The 22710-nt window shown below is 31.4% G+C and overlaps 1 protein-coding gene across 1 annotated transcript in view; it reads right to left on the bottom strand.

The window, feature by feature from the left end:
• PARP8 (poly(ADP-ribose) polymerase family member 8) overlaps positions 1 to 22710 on the bottom strand; it is a 217234-nt gene that overhangs the window by 103855 nt on the left and 90669 nt on the right. The window contains exon 3 of the mRNA XM_051990612.1: positions 6073 to 6110. Within this exon, the coding sequence (XP_051846572.1) occupies positions 6073 to 6110 (38 nt within the window). The remainder of the gene's footprint in view (positions 1 to 6072; positions 6111 to 22710) is intronic.

Raw genomic sequence — 22710 nt, 5'->3', positions numbered from 1 at the left:
ATATAATCGAAATCTCCTATAATGCAACATATGCATTCCATCAATATACTATATAAAATATTAATTATTTGTTCCAGTACTACTGATATTTTTAAAACAATAGTTATAAGTGATATTGCCTAAAACAAGACATCTTGAGCCTGAGCATTCTTGCAACCAAGCCAGTCTCGAATCCACTACATCACACTGGCACTCACAAGATTATGTTGTTCCCTTGTTCTCAAAAGGATTTATTATCTAATATTGTTCACTTTTCACCACTCTCACCAACAATTACAATTTTTTCAGACTAACCAGCTATCAGCAGGTACAATTTAATTCAAATATTTATTAGCTATTTGCTATGTAAACTACATTCTGCTATGTGCTAGGGATATGAAGATTAAACTGAAATGGTCCCTAGACTTAACACTTTTACATTCTGCTAGGGAACAATGCGATGCAATGAATATTTTGAGAAAAGGGGGAAAAAAGAAACAATGGCATGGGAGATCAGGGAAGGTTTTATGTTATAGATTGTGTAGGACTGAGCCTTGAAGAAAGCCAGGTAGTCCAAGAGGCAAAAGTAAAAAAATAAGAAGTACACTGAAGGCATAGGGAATGGCTGCTGTGTAGTCACAGAAGAGGGAAATGGGATTTCAAGCTTGTGAACAGCCTATTTGACTAGAACAGAGAGTAAAGGCAAGTAATTAAAATAAATCTGAAGATACATATGGGAGGTAAGCTGGATACCTTTTCCATTCCTTACTTTTTGGGACCCCCTTATCCTAGGTCATGAAAGTACCATCACTGGTGGCTAGTTAGTAAGCATCTCAAAACTACTCACACTGCTTCAGTGGCCATAAGGTCTCATTAAATTTCTTTCTCTGCCATTAGCCATAGTTTAAATTGGTATCTCAAAAACAAACTATTAAGTAAATTTAGTGAAATGGTAGAAGCAATGGATTTGAATTGAGAAGCAAGAAGAGTACACCTTAAGAGCTGAGATAAAATGAAAGGAAAAAATCTAAAATGAATTAAGAAAAATTATGACAAATGATTATCAAAAATGCAAAAACATTCTAAATGTATCCAATAGCATCCTTAGTTTATCTAAATGAAAAACTCTTCAAAATAACATGACTAAGTCAATGAGTACACATTATTTAAATACTATTTTAAAGTACTCTGAAAACAAGTAATGTAAAAAGTTTCAAGCATTATTAAAAACATTGTTATTTCTAAGGACAACTAACTTCCATTCTTGTTATATTGGTGAATAAAATTTGAAAATAAAATGTAAAATTACAATCTACTTAAATATTAACAGTTGTTTCTTTGTCTTATTACTATATAAAATGATAAAAATTATAAATAAAAAGGATTTATGAATATTAGTATATATATTACTATATATTTTAATAACTCTGTGTGTGTACATATACATATATGTACACATGCTATATATATCACTATATGTATACATATATATATGAAATGTAACTGTCACACTATTTATCTCTCTAAATCTATGGAGCATAATAAAGTGTTGAATCTATAAAGAACTTCCAGTGATTACTCAGACTAATTCATTTACACATAAGAAATGTGAGATTTCTTGCTCTAATTCACAAAAAAAGTAGTAAGTGTCAGAGACTGAAACTGAAGTCAGAGTTTTTCACTAGAAATGCAGTTTTCTTTGGGCTGTACTAGGTCTTCTGACTTACTATTTAATATTCTATCAATTACACCATAAGGCACTAGCATGTTCAGCTCTACTTTAAATATATACCTTAAAAAAGGTATACGTATACTTTATAGAGGGAACAGAACTAAATCACATAGAAATTGGGATTGTGAAAAGGGGAAACCTAGCTTTTCTGCTATTAAGTTTAATGATCTTGAAATCCCTTAAAACTGTAAAAGTTTGTTGTTTTTTTTTACAAGGGGCTTAAACTAGATGATCTTTGAAATCTTATTCTAGAGAATATAATTTCTAGTGATAAGATCAGTACCCTAAAATCATACCGCCTTTATAAATCTGATTCAAGAAAATATCCTTTAAAAATCACTATTAAGTCAACTTTTTTTAGAATGAAATCAACATTTTGATTTTTTTGTTCGGGAATTTTTCCTATTGAGATTTTAAGACAAATCCCCCTAAAAATGGGTGTGGAGAAAGCTCAAGAACTATCTTTGGCCTATAATTATCTAAGATGTAGGAGAAAAGGGTCAATTATGATGATCTTTTTATCTGGGAGCACCTGATTATGAGGTAAAGGGCTGGACCTATGGTTCTTCCTATGACCAAGTAAGGTTACCTTACTTAGATAGCCTGATCAGTTTAATCATTTCAAGGCAGATCTGTGATATTTCTACTTGTAGCCCATTAGACAAGGGACCGCACATCCAACAGTACCTTCTGATGACAACTGACAAGATGATTACTGTGCTGTCCATGGTAGCTAGTAAGATAATTTCCCTAGCTATATGTCTGTGATTATTCACTATCAAGCATCCTAACTGACATTATCATAACTTACATTTATCTATATAAAGTGCTTTCTTTTCAAAAAAGGATCAGGAGGGGTAAAGCTGATTTTCCACCTACTAGAGGAAAAAATTATATAAACAATTCAAAAGAAAAAAAAAAGTGATTCTCTGTATGCCTATATACAAGAAGTATGTGTATACTGATAATTAACATAGTACCATGCTATGCTCAGTGACTAATTCATATCCTAATTACCGATTTTATTTTTATAATAACTCTGAAAAAAATGCTTTAAGGATCTCTTAAGTGGACTCCAAGCAATGGGCAGAAAATTAGAATGCAAAGGAACTGTCAAGTTCTCTCAAGCATAATTTTTAGTTCCACCAATTGAATCTTTCTAGTATACTTGCTGTGTTATTATACCATTATAGACACATAATTCCAAAGGATGAATAATGCCTACTGATATACCCCCCATTACATGTAAAAGAAATTATGTAAAATTAGGCTCACATACATTGCAAGACATATTAACAGGACTGCCTGAATATAAAAAGGAAAAAAAATCAATTTTAATGGTTTATAACTTTTCAAACACTTTTACTATAAACTCAATAATCTCAAAAACAGTATTGACACCTAAATAAAGCCAAAAAAGAAATAATCTCTACTTATATAAGAAAAAATAACAAACTTCAAGAGAATAAAAATACTGATTTACTTAATCTGCAACTCCTTGAAACTTTAGTGAACCAGAAGCTAAATGATCTAATACTAAAGATGATGTGGATCGAAGAACATTGAAACAACCAATAATTTCATTAAAAAGAATGATAAAATGATAACATAATAAAATTGCAAATATTTAGGGGAAAATATGCATCTTTAAACACATGAATAAGAAAGAACAAAACAATGATTTAAGCATGCAACTAAAAAAAAGTATATACACACAGGCACACACACACACACACACACACACCAAAATAACATCAAAATGGATAGTGATTTAGGGACAATGAAGGCCATCATAAGTGAATTAGGGGAGAATGGAAAAAATGTATCTGTCAGATTGATAAAGATAATGTTTATGATCAAGCAAGAGAGAGGATTATGAAAACTAAAATAGATAATTTTGCTTACATAAAATTAAAAGGATTGTACATAAACATAACTAACTCAGCCAAAATTAGAAGGAAAACAGAAAAACAGGAAACTGGAAATGAAACTTTACAGCAATATTCTCTGATAAAGGAATCATTTCTCAAATATATAGGGAACATGACCAAATTTATAAAAATAACAGCCATTCTCCAGCTGATAGTCAAAAGATTTGAAAAGGCTGATTTCAGAAGAAATCAAAACTATCTATAGTCATAAGAAGAAGTGCTCTATATCACTTTTAATTTTGAGAAATGCAAATCAAAATAACTCTGAGATACCATTTTACTCCTATCAGAATGGCCAATATGACAAAATCTAAAGTGATAAATGTTAGAGAGGATGTGGAAATGAATGCACTGTTGGTAGAAGTGTGAACTGATCCAACCATTCTGCAGAGCAATGGGAAACTATGCCCAAAGGGCAACCAAACCTATATGTACCAAAAATATGTATAGCAGTACTTGTGCTGCACATTTGTGGCAGCAAAAAATTGGAAATTGAAGAGATATCCATCCATTGGGAAGGGAATAGGGTATACTAATACCTTATAAGAAATGATAAAAGAATTATATCAGAAAAACCTGGCAAGATTGAAATAAATTGATGCAAAATGAAGTGAGCAGAAACAAAAGAACACTATATATAGTAACAATAATATAGCAATAATGATAAACTATAAAAGATTTATTTGTTCTGATCAATAGAGTGATTCAAGAAAACTCCAAAGGACTTAATGATGAAAAATGCTATCCACTTTTAGATACAAAACTGATGAATTATACATAGAGATTGAAGCTTTTTTAATTTTATTTTTCTCAGGTTTTTTTTTAATAACATGGTTAATAGGGAAATATGTTTTGCATGACTTCATTTATACAATGGATATCATATCACTTGCCTTCTCGATAGGTGGATGAGCAACTAAAGAACAGAAAGCATTTAAAACTCAAAATAATGAATGTTAAAAATGTTAATGTTTAAAAGGTGTATATATAAATACATATGTATGTGTGTATATCATATATGTGTGTGAATTTAGTTGTTTTATTAATAATGTTCATCATTAAAAATGAATATCATAGCATTAACTCTAGTGAATACGATTGAATACTACTAAATAAATCTTAAATTTATTGTATCATAAAAGGAAAGCATATTTCACATTCAATAACACAGGTAATTAAAACAAAATGAAGTAATTTATAGATTTTCCCTGGAACAAAATAAGTGCCATAATCATAAGACATACATGCTTCAGGTTCCTCTTTCTATGATGTTAAATTTGAATGTCAATGGGAAAAACTGACACTGTGTATCAATTTTCATATCTTCATGATTATTATAAAGTAACAAAATATAGGCAAATTATTGACGAAATTATTGGTGGGAGACGGTCAAATACAATTCTTTTCTTTATTGAACTAATCCATGGACTCTGATTACTCTTTTTTATTTCTCCTTGAAATTAAGTTACCATTCAAAGTCAGCAATAGAAAGAATAGTTTGGAGAGGGAAAAAGATCTAGTGGAAATAGGATAATTTCAAAATAGATTAATAAGAAATAATGGTATGGTAAAATAATGACCAAAAAGAGGAATAGAACAAAAAAATACCAGAGATATTTGAGGAAGCAAACAAAAAGACAAAGGTCACTGATAGCTAAATATTGAATGTACCATACTTCATAATTCATATGAAACACTTTGTTTTTTAGACAGGACTATAAAGAAGCTACAAAAAGATTCATGACCTCTTTATTATAAAAAAATAAATTACTCATATGATCAGAAAATAGAAGGAATTATTTTATGTCTAGAGGAAAAAGGCCATGTTCCTAATAGGAAACACGTTTCCCTTCCTCCATCTTCTCCCCTCTTTTTTTGCATTTTTTTTTAATTTGTCCACAGCAGAATCTTTTTGCAACAATTCTAATTTTGTCACCAATAAACTTAACTTTGTGATCATAAACACAGTGAAAATATGAGGAACAGAATGAGAAATGCTTTTGTAAATGGAGGTAGACTGAATTTCATAAAGGTCCTGTTCCCAAACTAACTTTTAGGCCATCTTGGATCATCCTGAGTTATGGACATAATATATTAATAATGTAATTGGAAGGTTTCATTTTTTGCTATAAATGCTCATTTTCATTTGTGAATTACTGGTTCTTATCTGAAACAAGGTCAGGAAAACATTTTTTTAAAAAAAATCAGTCAAAAATCTAAAATGTATTAACTACAGTTAAGGTAATTATTACCTTAATTTACCCAATTAACAAAATACTTGAAGCATCTATTTCTTCAGAGTCCTCAAAAGCAGATTTCAGAAGATAACAAGCCAAAAAATGTTGATGACGTATCCAAAGCCTTCAAAAGTAATCTTTTTTAGGCAAGTAAGGGTAGTAAAATTTAATACATAGAAATTTTACACTTTACCTGGATAATCTTCTGATACATGTACTGAATAGGATACACTGCAAGAAACAAAGAAAAGATTGATCAAAATGCTGCGGATTTGAAATGCTTAATTTTTTTCAAAAATCTTATATTATCCTTTCAAAATAGTTAAACATGAATAAATTGCGGTCAAGAAGGACAGCCTGATATATTTAAACAAAAAAGGTATAACACATTACAGAATTTATAACATTTATCTTTATATGCATACATGTGTTAAAAAAAAATAGTGTAGTCAATGACAAAACAGTTACTCAAAATTAACCTATCCTCCACGATGAAAGCAATGATACCTTATCACAAGATTCAATGCATTAATTTTAAAAAGTAAAAGCAACATTTCAGACATTGGACATATCTATTTTATCAAGTACAATTTCTTAACTAGAAAATATTCCTTAAAACATTTTTGTACTTTTTAAAATTTCAAGCATTATTTTTGAACATAGTGCAGCAAAAAGATCTCTGATTCTGTAGACAGAAGGCCTAGGTTCAAATCTTACCTCTAGTGCCTGTTAGCTTTAAACTTTAAACAAGACACTAAGCCTCAAATGTAAAATGAAATCATTCACTACATCATTTCTGAGGTCTCTCTAGGTCAAAATCTATAAATCTAAAAACTAAGTTCACTTTTTCATTATGTATGTATATTTAACCTTGCAATTAGTGAAACAATATAAATTAGTGAAAGAAATAAATGCCCATATTAAGAAAAAAATATATCCCAGAGCAAAGGATATAGTATAATATTTCAGTTAAGTGAAATATAATGGCTGTGTATGTTTTCTTGTGTAATTATTAATGTAGATTCTATATTATGTTATGCATAATGAATGTGATCTCATTAGCATAAAGAACTTTTAGAGGAATCAGTTTCTTCTCATAGAGAAAATTAGAGAATGGTATGTGGAAACTGAGATGAAAGGTGATTTGTCCAAAGTAGTTACTCAAACAATAAGTGTCAGAGATAGGTACTGAATTCAAACTTCTCCCTCCTACCCCCAAATTCAAGACCGAATCAGCTCTCAATCCATTCATATTCTCTCTTTCATTTTCTCTCTCTCCCTCCCTCCCTCTCTCTCTCTTCTCTATCTCTCTCCCTTCCTTCTTCCCCTTTGTCTATCTCCGTGTCTCTCTCTCTCTCTCTCTCTCTCACACACACACACACACACACACACACACACACACACACACGCATGTGCGCAGTCATTTACAAACTCATTCTCTTTGCTTGTGCTATAACTTCTTTGAGAATATATTTACTAAGTGGACAGAAAAGAGAAAAGGACAGATATTGGATAGGTTATAGGAAATCAGAAACATTAATGAACTATGAATGAAAATGTACACTGGCCCAACCATTCTCTAAAGTAATTTGGAACTATGACTAAAATGCTATTAAATCGTGCATATATTATGACCCAGTGATAGTGATACCGGGGCCATATCACAAAAAGATCAATGAAAGAGCAAAAACAACCATAGAAACAAAAAATATTTATAGTAGTTTTTTTTTTTTTTTTTTTTTTTTGTAGTAGCAAAGAACTAGAAAGTGAGAGGGTTTCCATAAATTGGGGAATATATAAACAAGCTATGGTATATGAATGTGATTAAAAAAAAATACTGTCTATAAAAAATGAAGGAGATTGTTTCAGAGAAACCTGGGAAGACCTGCATAAACAGATGCAAAGTTAAATGACTAGAATCAGGGGAAAAAATATACAATAGTAAGGATCATGTAAAGATAATCAATTTTGGAAGACTTAGGAAATCTGAGCAACACAATGACCAACCACAATTCCTAAGAACTCCCTAAAACATGTTGTCCACTACCAAATAATAAGCAGGTGACTTCAGAGTACAAACTGACGTTTGCTTTCTTTTCTTTTTCTTTCTTTTTTAAAGACATGGTTATTGTGGGAACTTCTTTTGTACTCCATCTATGTAATAAGTTTTGTGTTTCTTAGCTTCTTGGTGAATGGGGAAAAAGGAAGAAAAGAAGAAGGCAATTTGGAACTGGAAATATTATTTAATTTTTTCAATAAAAATAACAATGACCATATTTACTGTAATTGGATTTACTGTAACTGCTGAAGAAGTTAAGCTTTCATTTATTCTCATTAAAACTATTTATTGAATTTTTAAAAGTTTGTAAATTTTAAATTTGACAAAATGCCATGTAAATGCCTTCTTTGGTCACTATGTCAACCACTCTTTTCTTCTACCCATGTGACTAATTATTCATTCTCTCAGAAATTAACCCAGCCATGGACATTTATCTAGATTTTTTTAATCTGGCAACCTTTCCATTGTTAGTAGTTTTTTACTCCTCTCCATTAATGTTCTTACTTTCCTAATTCACTTGCTCCCCTCACCTATTTTATTTTCAGTTGAATCTCTATTCATTTTTACATATACTACATTCCCCCTCAAGTAGATACTAACTGGGTAGAAAAGCACTCTTTACACTAGCCCAGGCAAGAGATGATAAAAGTCTAGCCTGGCAGGCTGACACGTGAAAGATTAAATAAATATGCTTGAGACATTTTAGAGAAAGAATGTGGTAATAGATTGAGTAAAGAATAGAAATCATGGAGAACTGAACAAGAGTGATTAGGACAATAATGTATGGCATCACTATAAAAAATTGGAAATTAGAAGGTAAAGCTGATTTTGATGAGAAATTAATTTAGATGAGGAAAGAACATTCTTTATTAGAGAGAGATGTCCTGAAAAGAACTAGCCCAAGAATTTGGCCAGGTCAAAGGTTGATATGGAAGCAAAAATTTAAGTTATAACCATAGGATTAAAGCTATGAGGTAGAGTCCATTCACAGAAGGAAAGAATAATCAGAGAATAGATTAAAGGGCCAAGGCACAAGCCATCCAAATCAGGGAACAGGAGGTGAAAGAGTTACAGGTTTGAGTTTAGACATTTATCACCTCTTAAATACACATATTTATCCATATGAACATTATTTCAAATAATCTAATCATACAAATAAGAGTAGCTCCTGTGGGTCATTTCCAAATAACTATATATAGTGTTTTCTAACAGATGATCGAGAGCAATGTGAGTTTGGCTTGGGTCAGCCCAAAGTAGATCTTCTACTCTCCTATTTGGTTATATGATGGAAGTGATCTTACAGGAAACTCATTAATTAACAGCTTAAAAATGTACATGGGAAAGATTCACATAAAAATACATAGCAAATGATAAAGGATATCAGGAATTCTAAACTATGAATAAATCAATATTTGTAAACAATGTAAAAGTGAGCTTTTTTACAGCTTTTCTTTTTGGGGTGGGAGTAGGGGAAGGAAGAAGTAAACAAAGATTTGAGAAGGAAAATGATAAATAATTTGGGAGAGAACTCAACATTTATCAGCTAATAATTAGTTCCTTTGATAAAGAAAATGACCTTCATAATGGGAAGTATGAAACAGTCATTTAAAACTCAAGTTAAGAAATATAATAGCATTGTCTTCAATAAAACACAATGACAATAAAACACAGTTTCAAGACACTGGGTTTAAAAGAATATGCAAATTTGAGTACTGAACAGATGCTCTAATTTTAAAAATCTATAAATCAATCTATCAACAAGCATTTTAGTTGCCTGCTATGTGCCAGGCCCTGTGATAAGAACCAGAGATACAAAAAAGAGAAAGGTGCCTCATAATCATCTTGTGCTTCCATGGAGAAAACAATATATAAATAAAAATTAAGGCTTCGGGTACCTTTTCATTTGAATGTGGGAGACAGAATGAACAAAAAGGTATCTACAAATTACATACAGAATAGATGAAGTAGATCTGCAAAAGTATGAAGAATAGAAATAATTTAGGAAATAAGATGAAGAAGTGCTCCAATTGAAAAAAAAAGTAAAACAAGTTAGATACGTTTCCAACTCTAAGCCAATGACCTTGACTGATTTCTGGCATAATTCCAGACCACATAAATAAAGTTGTAGTCTATGAGCACTTAGAAAGTGGAAATGGTCAGGGAGGACTATGAACAAGTGAATGAGCATGGCTCTATAAAGAACAAAACATACTGTTAAATCGTATTGCCGATTCTGGGCAGTCAAAATTAAGGGAATTTCATAGACATTGATTTAGAGAGGGTCAAAAAAAAAAAACTTTAAAGGATTACCCATGGTCATACTGGAAGCAAAAAGAGGGAAGGATAAAAATCTAGCTCTTCTCAAACCAAAATCAATGTTCTTCCCATGATACTACTCACTCTTAAATGTAGCAAGGCAATTATCTTTTTGTGGAGCAAACGAAAGGATACAGGTTAAATAATGGAACAATTAATTAGGTGTACTCAGGAATACTTGAATGACCAGGTCTAAAGAACACTAATGAATGAATTCATATTAATCCAGATATTGAATTCTAATCAAGTTCTCTAAGGTTTTGCCACAGTCCCTGCTCTGCTTACCACTTTTGGAAGAATGACTTAGAGTAAGGGCAAATAGCATCCTTATCAAGTTTACAATTAAGATGTATAAATGAAAAGGATTCCAAATGTTAAGTGGCAGAATTGGGATCAAAAAAAAAATGTACCCTCACTTCAACTTCTATTCAAGCAGTACCTTTTAAATGAAGAGTTTCCTAATTGTTCCACTTTTAGTAACTTCCCCTCAAAAACTTCACAATTATTTAGTGTCTATTTTTGTATGCGCTAAGTTATGAAATGTTGTCTCCTTTCAAGAATATAGGTTCCTGAAGGACAAACAGGATCTATTTCATTTTTGCCCTTATATCCCTAGTGCCTAACAGAGGGAATAGCACACAGAAGTTTAATAAATATTAGCTGATTCATGGATTAGGCTGTTTGAATTGAAAATGTGCCAAAATAAGGAAAATCTTCATATTATCTGAAGCACTGTCATCTGGAAGAGAGATTGGCCTTGTTCTACTTAGTCCTATGCAGAAAAAGTAAGAACAATGGGAAGAGTTTTGACCTGATGAGTATCTTTTCCATTATTATGACTGAGAGAAAAATATGCTGGCATGCAATGAAGACAAGAATTTCCTTTGCACTGGAAGTTTCAAGCAATGACTTCATGTAAACTAATCTGTCAAGAATTACAGGAAGCAGAGATCTTTTTCAAGTCTGAGATATTATGATTCTATAATGAGTTTCTAAAATGTCAAAAGAGGTTTTAGTCCAGAAAAATCAAGATCAAGAAATTGTTTCTAAATGGTGCTTAGGGAGGATTAGTAGCATTCAGTTCTAGTTCTTAGGTTAGAAGTAAAAGAGATTTGATGCTACATTATTGTATAGCACACTTCAAGTCAAGCCAGCCTGAGTGAAAAAGGATGAGGAGTGAACCAAAAGGAAAAAATTATTCCATACTCATCTCCATAAAGACCATAAAAGGTCTGCAATCTTACAACCAATCAGAGTCCTTAAAAAGAGTCTTATAAGTCCAGAGAAAGATAGATAAATGATAGAGATAGATAGATCAACATCATAAACTAAAAGCTCAAAGACATAATAATCACAATAATGAGACTTTTTTAGCTATTATAAGAAGGAAAAATGATTCCATATTTTCTTTTTTCTAATCTTTCTACTCATTTCTCTTACATCTTAATACATTCCAGCCCTCAGGTATGGATGTGGGAAACGCTACATACACTACACAAAAGTAAAATCTTACATGAATGTTATATTATCTGAAGAAATACATTAATTTTTTTCTTCCTTGTATGGTGTCCATTTTAATTATGAAGGATGTTTAATTGAATTCCCTTTTACCACCTTTTCTTCTGTTAATCCCAACCCCAATGCCTATCACAGAGAGAAGCGTACCATTTTGGCATTTTAATACCAATTGAATCAGGTGGGATTTCTATGACCAATCAGAATTTCAATCATCATAGCAGATGGGGGAAAGAAAATCTACAAAATGATTCATCAGCTCCTTGTATCACAGCATTTCCTAGGTAATAGAGCAGAAGGAAAATCACCAGGACTGTAAAATCCTAATCAGTTTCACATTGTGCCTTACAGAGTTCCTAGGGAAATAATTCTGTGCAAAGATAGACATGGATGATTTAGCTGTTGGACCTCACAAGTAGAAAAAAAAAATAATACAGTTGAAATAGATTTAGAACTAAGCTCACCATTTATTGTAAACAGTAAATAGGAAGACACAAGTATTTATAATATGGCTAAATACAGGGAGGAGTAAAGAATACTGGAATAAAGAACATTAAGGGGAAAAAATTAAAGAACTATCCATGAATAAATCACTGGGGGAAAGAAACAAAGAAGAAAGCCTTTCTGTTCAGAATGCTTGAATTTCCTAAATGATTTCATAGAAGTAATGTTCACAATAAATATATATTTTTGCAAGTTTCCTTAATTAAATGAGTATTTCTTAAATATTATATACATTGTGTATTAGTAGATATTTGCTGGAATTTATTATTCTAATCTCAAAAAATATTCTTTTTTAAAGTGATGTCTTAAAATGGCTAAAGGAACATTTCTAACTTCTGGCTTCCTTTTCCATAGTACAAAGAAGATGAACTTAGAATAGAAGTTCACAACTATTATTATTATAGTAATTTTATCTGTCATATGAGGGTAGGACTATCTAGCTTTTGAAGTATATTGGGCAGCTCCAAGGAAACCAAGAATATCAGAATAAAGTCCTTACGGTCCCAGTACTGATCCCATCTCATCATATTACCAAAGTGATACTTAGATCCTGAAGTATTCCACTAGTGAAAAGAACATAAGCACACTGCCACATTAACAAGATCAGTCCTTTACCTAAACTAACTATTTTCCTCAATCATCATTATCAATGATACTGGGTTCACTGACACATTAAAAACAATCCTTAAGAAGAATCAGGGTTTTTATATTCCAGGATACTAGAAGATATCCTGAAACTCATTCATATCTAAATTTCAAAGTTTGCATGAGAGAGGAAAGAAAACTCTATCTGGACAAAATCATGGCTATTAAAAATATTGAAAAATTGGCAATCAGGTTACCTGACATGTTTATTAAATAGAAAACTAAATCATCAACACAAATTGATACAATCCTCAGTGATCAGCCAAGAGTTGATCTTATATATCTAAGATATTTGTAAATAAAAGAGAAAGTGAGAGATGATTGACAAATAGCTCATTTCCAATGTCAAGAGAACATGAGAAACATCCCCAGCACATTCAGCATATCCCTTTGTGATGAACTTAAAAGAAGATAAACAATAGTCTCCACAGAATGGATAGGAATGGATGAAACCATTAGAGGGATTCAATTTGTTGAGATCCACCCAGTGTTTAATAGAAGACTTATCTGATTTAAAAACAAGATGTGTTAACTATAGCATTACACACTATGAACACTATTAAGCAATTCTCTTTACTTCTTTAAATCTCATCTTATATTTCTAAAAGTAGAAATATTAAATGGATGACATACCTCGCAGGGTTGTGGCATATATAAGTATTGTATAAAGTGTTAGAATAATTCTTGATGATAATGAAACTGTTACTTCTACATGAAAAAATGATTCCAAGTTATATTTAGGGACCTCAAAAATACATCTGCTTCTAAAGTAGGAGTGGAAATTCTCCCTCTTACATCATATCATAGCAGCTAGAGAGGGACTCAGATATTCCAACTGAACAAATGTGTGGGAGAAAAGAACTCCCACATGTTCCAAGTAATTTCCAGGAAGTTACAAGATATCCTGAGAGGCAATAGGAAAATAAGTAAGTCATTTTTATTAGGGCTACATGGAAAAAGAATATTTTTCTATTAAGTGATATTATCTAAAATTCCTTGAAAGTAAAATTTATAATCTTTAACATAAGGCTGAAATTACATTTTAGATCTTGTCATTATAATTAACTCAATTTCAGCCCCTAAGGGTCACACGGTACCTTCCACAGACAATTCATTTTAGTTGAAAACTTACGAGTTCAAAAGTAACTCTGCCTAGCTTTACATTTATATCTATTTCTAACCAGACTGTACCCAATTTATGTTTATAGCAAAATTCAGTTTACTATAAATATTTGGGTAATAGAGCACCAGATGACTTCATAGTATCTGTGCATAGATGCTAGGAAAGGAAGCAAGGGGAAAGTAGACTTTTTCTTGGTAATTTCCTTAGACTGGATTTTCAATGAGATGTCTTCAGAATTCATATCCAACTTGGAAATCTTCCTTTCTACAACTCAGTCCTACTTTGAGATTCAGTATTGTTCTAAAAAGCTACAGTTGATCCAATTTCTCAAAGAAATGTGAGTAACTATCTTCGTCATTTTTCTTTGACCTCTGGGTATAACCAGGTTTCTTTAGCCTATCCAAACAGATTTCTTTTGCTACATCATTACAGCTTGAAGGCTCTTTGCACACTTAATCTAAGGTCTTTAAGAATGATTGATTTAATGGGCACAATATGCCTACTTACATAAAATGAAGTGAAACTGAAATAGTAAATAACAATACCATTAAAATAGTATTGAGTATTTGATAAAAATTGACAAATGATCCTACAAGGGAAGATGTTTCCAGTAGTGAGACAAGAGGGCTTTATTCGTGGTCTAGAAGATAGATTAAATGAATAAAACTGGATTGTGTCTGCAATCCATACAAGACTGCCATATACTTTTGGAAATAGAAGATTAGATATTTGGAGTGCCTCAGCATTTGTTCACCACACAGATAAAAGTAGATTTCCATGAGAAAACTACACAGTAGGGAAAGCAGGCTATGTGGTGGGGAAAAAATGCTGCATGTAGCCCAATTTGACCAAAGTCGTAACCTTTGTTCTTCTTTTAATAGTCTTTAAACTCAAGAAAGCTATTTATACTCTAGGTTTCAGTTTCCTCATGTATAAAAAGCTTGGACTAAATGATGTCTAAAGTTTCATAAGAACACAAAATTTTTATGACATTTCAATATTCACATGCCATTCAAGGTTTATGTTATGGATGACAACTGGATTCACATATATATGACATTTATTTTCTCATTCATATGCAAGTGTGTGTATATATGTATTTATGTATGTATAGATAATCCCTAGGATGAATGGGTCTTTATCTCTCAAATTGATTTTATAGTATTATAATTATTAGAAGCAATAGTGATGATGATAATAATGATGATGGATTCTGATGATGATGAAAGTAGCTAGCATTTACCAACTACTTATTAATGCCAGGTACTGTGCTAAATGATTTACATTTATTATTTCATTTGATCCTCATAAATTCTAAGTAGTTATTATTATCCCCATTTTACAGATAAGGAAACTAAAGTAAAAATACTAAAAGGACTTACTAAAAAGCTAACTATGAAGTCACATTTGAACTAAGTTCTTATCTCTAAGTTTACTGGTGTATCCACTGTATTACCTAGTTGCCTATCAAAAAAATACTGCCATAACAAGAGGTCTTGAATGCTTGAACTTGTCATGTTTAGTGACTAGAGTAAGATAAACCTCAAGCCTCAAATTTTTGCCTTGAAAGTTTGATTTAAAAACAAATCTTATTAGAGATTCTTGATCCTGACATCAAATGATGTTTTTTGATTCTCTCACCTCCTTTTTTTGGGCATAATTCACTTAAAATTACAACTTTGTGTCTAGTTTAAAAATTACAGAACTTTAAAGAGATGCTTTTTTTAAATGTCTTGTCTTTTTAAAAATCATAACAAGGGCTTAGGTTTTGGCTACAATAAATACTTGAGTCACTTTGAATTGATTATTATCACTGGATATGAAAATAATTCTAAATCAGACCAGGATTACAAGAAGAATGAAGCTTCTATTTGGAAAAAACATTGAGTCATTAACATTCCAAAACAGTTAGTTTGGTGTTAATTTCTGAGTGCTCAAAAACATATATGAAGAATACCAATATTTATAAATAGCACTTATAAATCATTTGTAAAATATAGGTTACATAAATGGAGGATGAGGAAAGGCAGTAAGCCAAAGAGATCATAAAAAGGGAAAAAGATCCACATCTGTAAAAATGTTTGTAGCAGCCCTTTTTGTAGTGGCAAGGAACTGGAAACTGGCGTGTATGCAAATTAAGTGCATGCCCAACAGTTGGAGAATGGCTAAATAAGTTATGGTATATGAATGTTATGGAATATTATCGTTCTATAAGATACAAACAGCAGGATGATATCTGAAAGGCCTAACCTTACATCAACTGATGCTAAGTGAAGTGAGTAGAAGCAAAAGAATACTGTATACAGCAACAAGAAGATTATGCAAAGATAAATTCTGATGAATATGGCTCTTTTCAACAATGAGGTCATTCAGATGGATTCCAATAACTTGGGACAGAGAGGGCTATCTGCACCCAGAGAGAGGACTGTGGGGACTGAGTGTGGGTCACAATATAGTATTTTCACCTTTTTGTTGTTTTTGATTGCTTTTTTTTTTTAATTTTCCCCTTTATCATCCGATTTTTCTTGTGCAGCATGATAATTGTGGAAATATGTATAGAAGAATTACACGTTTAACATATTTTGGATTATTTGCTGATTAGGAGAGAGGTGAGGAGAGGGGAGGGAGAAAAAATTTGGAATACAAGGTTTTGCAAGGGTGAATGTAGAAAACTATGAATAGATCTTGAAAATAAAAGGCTAAAAAAAGGCAAGGCAAAGCTTATCTAACTGCTGGGAATGATTAAATTTAAACCTCCAAGTGGGTTTTTTTTTAAATAAAGCTAAATATTAAGCTAGGTAATGGGTTTACTTTTTGTTAAATTTATTTTATTCAATAGCTTTTACGAAGTTATTATTTAATATGAAAAAAGAGCTTTAGTGATGTCTTTATGGATGTGACAAGTATCTATCACAACAGTTCTACAGAGCCTTGTTAATGAAATATAAAATAATAGTTATCTAAAATTAGCTATTTCATTGCCAAGCAACAAATTCCCATTGTTATCAATTGATATTTGTTATTTTGCAGTTTCTAATATGTCTTACTCTTGTTTGCAGTATAAAATTCCTTTCCACTGGCTTATGTGAGCTTTTATTCTTCATAGGTACTGATTTTATTTAGTTTTCTTTCTGTATATATAGGAATTGGATTTTAGATATATAGATTCTAGCCACAGGTTTTGTTGCTATAAAACTGCAGCCCTCAGAGAAAATAGAAGTCAAAGAGAGCAATAGCATTTTGGGAACCTATTCCCCCAAGCTTACTAAACACAGTCATAGTCTTTCACTAATCTTTTTACATTTTGAAGGAAAAAAAGGCTCCTACTTGCTATTTAAACCTGGAAATAAAACTCTAACAAAAAAAAATGTTATGCTGAAAGCTGGCTCATTTCTGAGGAAGTATGGAAAACTGGCTGATTACAAGTATTTGGTTAACAAATCCAATTCAGTTCTTAGAGAATGAATAATTTAATTTCAAAGATAAAAAAATCAAAATTATCTCATTTTCATTGAGTTTAATTTTTCATATTGGAAAAAGCATTAAAGTATAAGATTGAAATTTATAATCAGCTAACAATGCTAAACAAAAAATAACTATGAATCTACATCTAAAAGCGTAAATGTCAAATTTAATATCTAACACTACTACAATCAAAAATCTATTTCAAAATATACTCAAGGGATAAAGAACTTATCTCTACAAACATCCCATTTTTTAGACTACTTTAAGTGTCAACAGAATTTTGGAAGTCAAAGTATTGCTCCATAAACAACATAATTTAAATAATATAAGCTATTTTGAATAATAGACAAAAAGAGCCTAAAGTTCTAAGTGGGAGAAGGGCTACATAAGAAAGATGAAATCACAGATCTAGACTCAGATCCAGAATAGATAAATATATGCATATATACATACATAGGTATACAGATGAATGGGTAAATAATTGGATGGAAAGGAGGGAGGGAGAGAGGAAGAGAGAGAGAGAGAGAGAGAGAGAGAGAGAGAGAGAGAGAGAGAGAGAGAGAGAGAGAGAATGAGAATCGCCAGCAGCCTTGAAGTTAAGAACTTTATTCAAGTCTTGTCTCTAACATTTAGTGGTTCTATCACTCTGGGCAAATCATTTACCATTTACCTCCCTTGAGTCCTAGAGTAAATTCTGTATCATCATTAGAAGAGGAAATTTCTCACAGAAGATCTACTTAAACCAATATACCATGTCTGTTGTTTATACATAAAAACACAGCATTTTAATAAAACAGAAGAAAATAAAATATTTGGTACACATTGCCTTCCTGTGCATTACATATCTCTTTTGTGTCATTAAAATGAAAAACAAAATAAATTATCTATGAAAATTAAAGTTATGCTCCAGTGCTAACAACTGATTTTTTTTCTACCTGGAATTTTTTCATTGTAATCTACAAGGTTTAAGATTGTATAACTTAGCAAACATTAATAATGAAAGAAAATGTGAAAAGTTCATATCAGTTTATGACATTTTCAAAGACAAGGTAAACATAAAGTTCCAAAGGTAATCTTTATCATATGGCTATATGATTTGGTCCATACTACAGGTAGAGTAAGAAATATTTTAGAGGAATTCTGTCATTATACTACAGAGTATGATATAACATACCAAAAAAAAATCCAAAACATTACCTTGTTGTAAAAATACTACCCAAACTGACTCAAAGACCCAAGACTTAGAAAATGTTACATTCAATAGTTTGGAAATAGGATTATTAAAAAAGGAAACAGAGAATGTTTCAAGATCAGAAAATGTCAAATGCTTGACTATATGTTTTGCATAATGTGCAGCATAAACAAATTGCTTGAACCCAAAGGTGAAGCTTGTTATAATAATATAATTGGGGACTATGTTTCAAAACATAAGTACATTAGAGTGCTACAAGAAAATGGTTCTTTCAGGAGCTCAACAGCTTTAATTCATAAAAGATTTCTTTTTCTGATATCTGTGGGCTCACAAGATATTGTATTATATCAGTTCCAGAATATAATCTTTCTTAAACACTTTCTTTTTTCAGGTTGGCCATTTGAAAATGGTTGGAAATCACCAGAGCCAACAATCTTCAGGCTCAGATAAGAGTAGGAAAAAAAATCTAATATGGTTCTATAATATAGTCTAAAATCCACCTACCTAATATATCGATGCAAATAGCAAAAGAGAAACTTTTACCACTTCAAAAACACATGGAATGACTGTGTTTACATCCTTTTCCCCCCTCTTTCTTCTATTTTAATTAATGAGAAGGTTATGTTCCTTGCTGCTCTATGCATTAGAACAACTCTGAAAGGGTGAAGACTCCAGATGAATATTACTGGCTTCTTGATCTTGGTACCACAATTTTGCAAACTTAATGACATTACCGAGGAAGACATAACTATAAAATGTTAACTTCACTAGATCTACAACACCATCAAAATTTTTACTAAATACCCACTATTGTATCTTACAGCTTAGAAGCAAAGATTCTTGATCTTAAGTTGAAAGGGACCTTTAAAAGTGTACTAGGACAAGCCTAGTTCTTAGGCTGGTTCCATGATTCTTATAGAGAAAAAAAGTACAATGAAGCATTTGTAGAACATAAAATTCAATAAAAACATTTATTTACAATAAGATTAAAAGGACACACCATTAAAAATAGACACTTACCATCTTTTAATTCCCCCACAGTGAATTCTGGGTCAGGCAGACCTCCCTTAAGGTACTAGGAACTCTGCCAAATGAGAGTAACTTCCCAATAGCTGGGCTTTTTATACCCCCACCCCAGTGCTTGGAACTAATATCACCAGGATAGTTTTCTTACCTCCTCAAAATTCAGAGATATTATTTTCTGATTTAGTGTTGTAATTATTCAATTAGATAAGTGCATATTGAATGAAAATCTGTGTTCATGACAATTTTATGTACAGAGGAGGCTATGATTCTTACCCAGGTGAAATTTGAGATATGAGGAAAGTAGATAATAAAAGCAAAGTGAAAATGTACTTAAAACTATATACAATGATATAGTGAGTCTTCTGGAAATAAAACTTCTTTCTAGAGAAGAAAAACATTCTGAAAGAATGGATGGAGACAGATTCCAATCAAGGAAGACCATGATTAAAGGCCCATTTCTCCATATATCTAGTTTAAATAACTTAATCTCTCATTGTTTTATGTAATATTCCAACAGTTGCCAGAAAAGTGCCAATCTATATTAATAGAAAGAATTATCCTCATTTTGGGAGTTTCCCATAACAATTAAATTTAAAATTCAATTGCTATCTCTATATTATTTTTTTAAAGGCCTATCAGTACAAATGTTGTAGTTTTGTAGTTTCATAATTTCCAACTCTTCATGATCCAATTTGGCAAAGATACTGCATGTTTTGCATTTTCCTTCTGAAATTCATTTTATAGACACGGAAACTGAGGCAAACAGGGTTAAGTGACTAACCCAGGGCCACAAAAATAGGAAGTGTCTGAAGTCATATTTGAACTAGGGAAGATGACCCTTTCTGACAGCTATCTCTCAGAAGCCACCTAGCTAATGTATTGATGCAAATAGCAAAAGAGAAACTTTTACCACTTCAAAAAGTAAAAGAGAAATTTCTAAGTGGGAAAATCTTTATATCAAATATCACTGACAAAAATCTATCCTGGGGCCATCGTACTATGACTTGTACTAATCACAAAAAAAGTTGCAACTCAAATTAGATTCAGAGATAGTAGTTTATTGATACCTGAGGATATCCCAGAAAGGGAATCAACATGAATATAATACCAAGAGATATTCTCTAATTGTTAAGTGATCAAAGGAAACCAATAGTTTCTGAAACAAAAATGGCAAGTACATACAAATATAAGAAAAACAATTCAAATCACTAATAGAAATATAAATTTAAATAATTTAAGGTTTCACTACAAATCCAGCAAATTGGCAAATGACTTAGAATGGAAGCACTCAAATTTTTAAATTTGAAAAGTGTGTGTGTATATGTGTGTGTGTGTGTGTGTGTGTGTGTGTGTGTGTGTGTGTAATGAAATAAAGGATGTCATATATTGTATTTTATGCACATATACATTAATTAACAGTACATATTCAGAATGGTTGTTCCATTTCTTCAATATTCTTATATATTATGTGCATATTATAATATGAAATATAAAAATATTACAATGTTTTCCTGGAATGCAATATATATATTTCCCTCTCCAGGGAGAGAGATAATTAGAATGGAATTATACATATCTTAAACAGAGGCTATCATACCTTCAAGAATTTTTTGTAAGTTTCTTGGTTAGATGGGAGGGAGGGTTCAATTGGAAGGAGGGTGCTATCTCTAGAAATTAATGACATAAAAACAGGTCAATCATGGCTATTTTGAAAATAGAAATTTAGTGGGGAAACAGCCTAAGACTTAAAGCTGATAATTCCATTTGATCTAGTTATCATCACATTATTAGGCAGTAATTATAGTGCTATTAAAAAGATCCCTATTTGATCATTAATATTTTGTATCTATTTTGAAAAATTAAAGAAATAAATCTCATTTTAAAGGTCCTACAGCTCTTTGCTCAAAATGATTAACTAGGTAACGATAATTTAAAATTTTATTATACCTAATTTGTAATATTCGCATACATTCTCCCAAATTACGTATTCAACGTTTTTGTAAATTTATCTCACTGTCCCTACAAAACTATGCACTATGTTGATCACCTTTGTATCATCTGGCACTTGCACAAGTTTTGTGCATAGAGGACAATCTAAAACTTTAGCCTCAAATCAAATTTTTTTAAAAAAGATTTCACAATTTCCAGAAAATCAAAGTGATTCAAAGATACATTGTTATTCAAAGATAAGGCAAAAGTTATAGTATTAGATGGGATAATATTTACCAGGTAGCTTCCTATTTCTGGGTATGAACCATTATGGAAAAAAAAAGATGGCAAAGGAGATCATTGTACATGGCAACAACAAGATTATATGATGATCAATTCTGATGAATGTGACTCTTTTCAATAATGAGATGACTAAGGTCAGTTCCAATGATCTTGTGAAGAGAGCCATTTACACTAAGAAAGAGGACTGGGGGAACTGAATGTGGATCACAACATAGCATTTTCACTCTTTTTGTTCCGTGCTTGCATTGTCTTCTTTCTCATTTTTTTCCTTTTTGCTCTGATTTTTCTTATGCAACAGGATGATTGTATAAATATGTATACATATATTGGATTTATCATATATTTTAATATGTTTATCATACATTGGATTACTTGTCATCTAAGGGAGGAGGTGGGGAAAAGGGAGGAAATTTGGAATGCAAGATTTTGCAAGGGTCAATGTTGAAAAATTAACCACACATATATTTTGAAAATAAAAAGCTTTAATAAAAAATTCTTTGCATGACAAAAAAAGAAAAAAGATGACAAGCCTATGTAACAAACATTATTAAGCATCTATGTTGTGCAAAGTAGACTGGGATACAAAGATGAAAATGACACAATACATAACCTTAGGAAAATTAACTTTTATTGGGAATAGGGAGATGCAGAATACCACATCTTATTTTGACTGGAAAAGGGATCAGAAAGTAGGAAGATAATTTCTTTACTATCTTCTCTTAGGTCATCTCTATCCCCAATCCATCTTTACAAT

The sequence above is a fragment of the Antechinus flavipes genome, chromosome 1, assembly GCF_016432865.1.
Source record: "Antechinus flavipes isolate AdamAnt ecotype Samford, QLD, Australia chromosome 1, AdamAnt_v2, whole genome shotgun sequence".
NCBI classification, from domain to species: domain Eukaryota; kingdom Metazoa; phylum Chordata; class Mammalia; order Dasyuromorphia; family Dasyuridae; genus Antechinus; species Antechinus flavipes.
The sequence above is the reverse complement of the archived record's forward strand: the minus strand, read 5'-3'. Positions and strand labels throughout refer to the sequence as shown.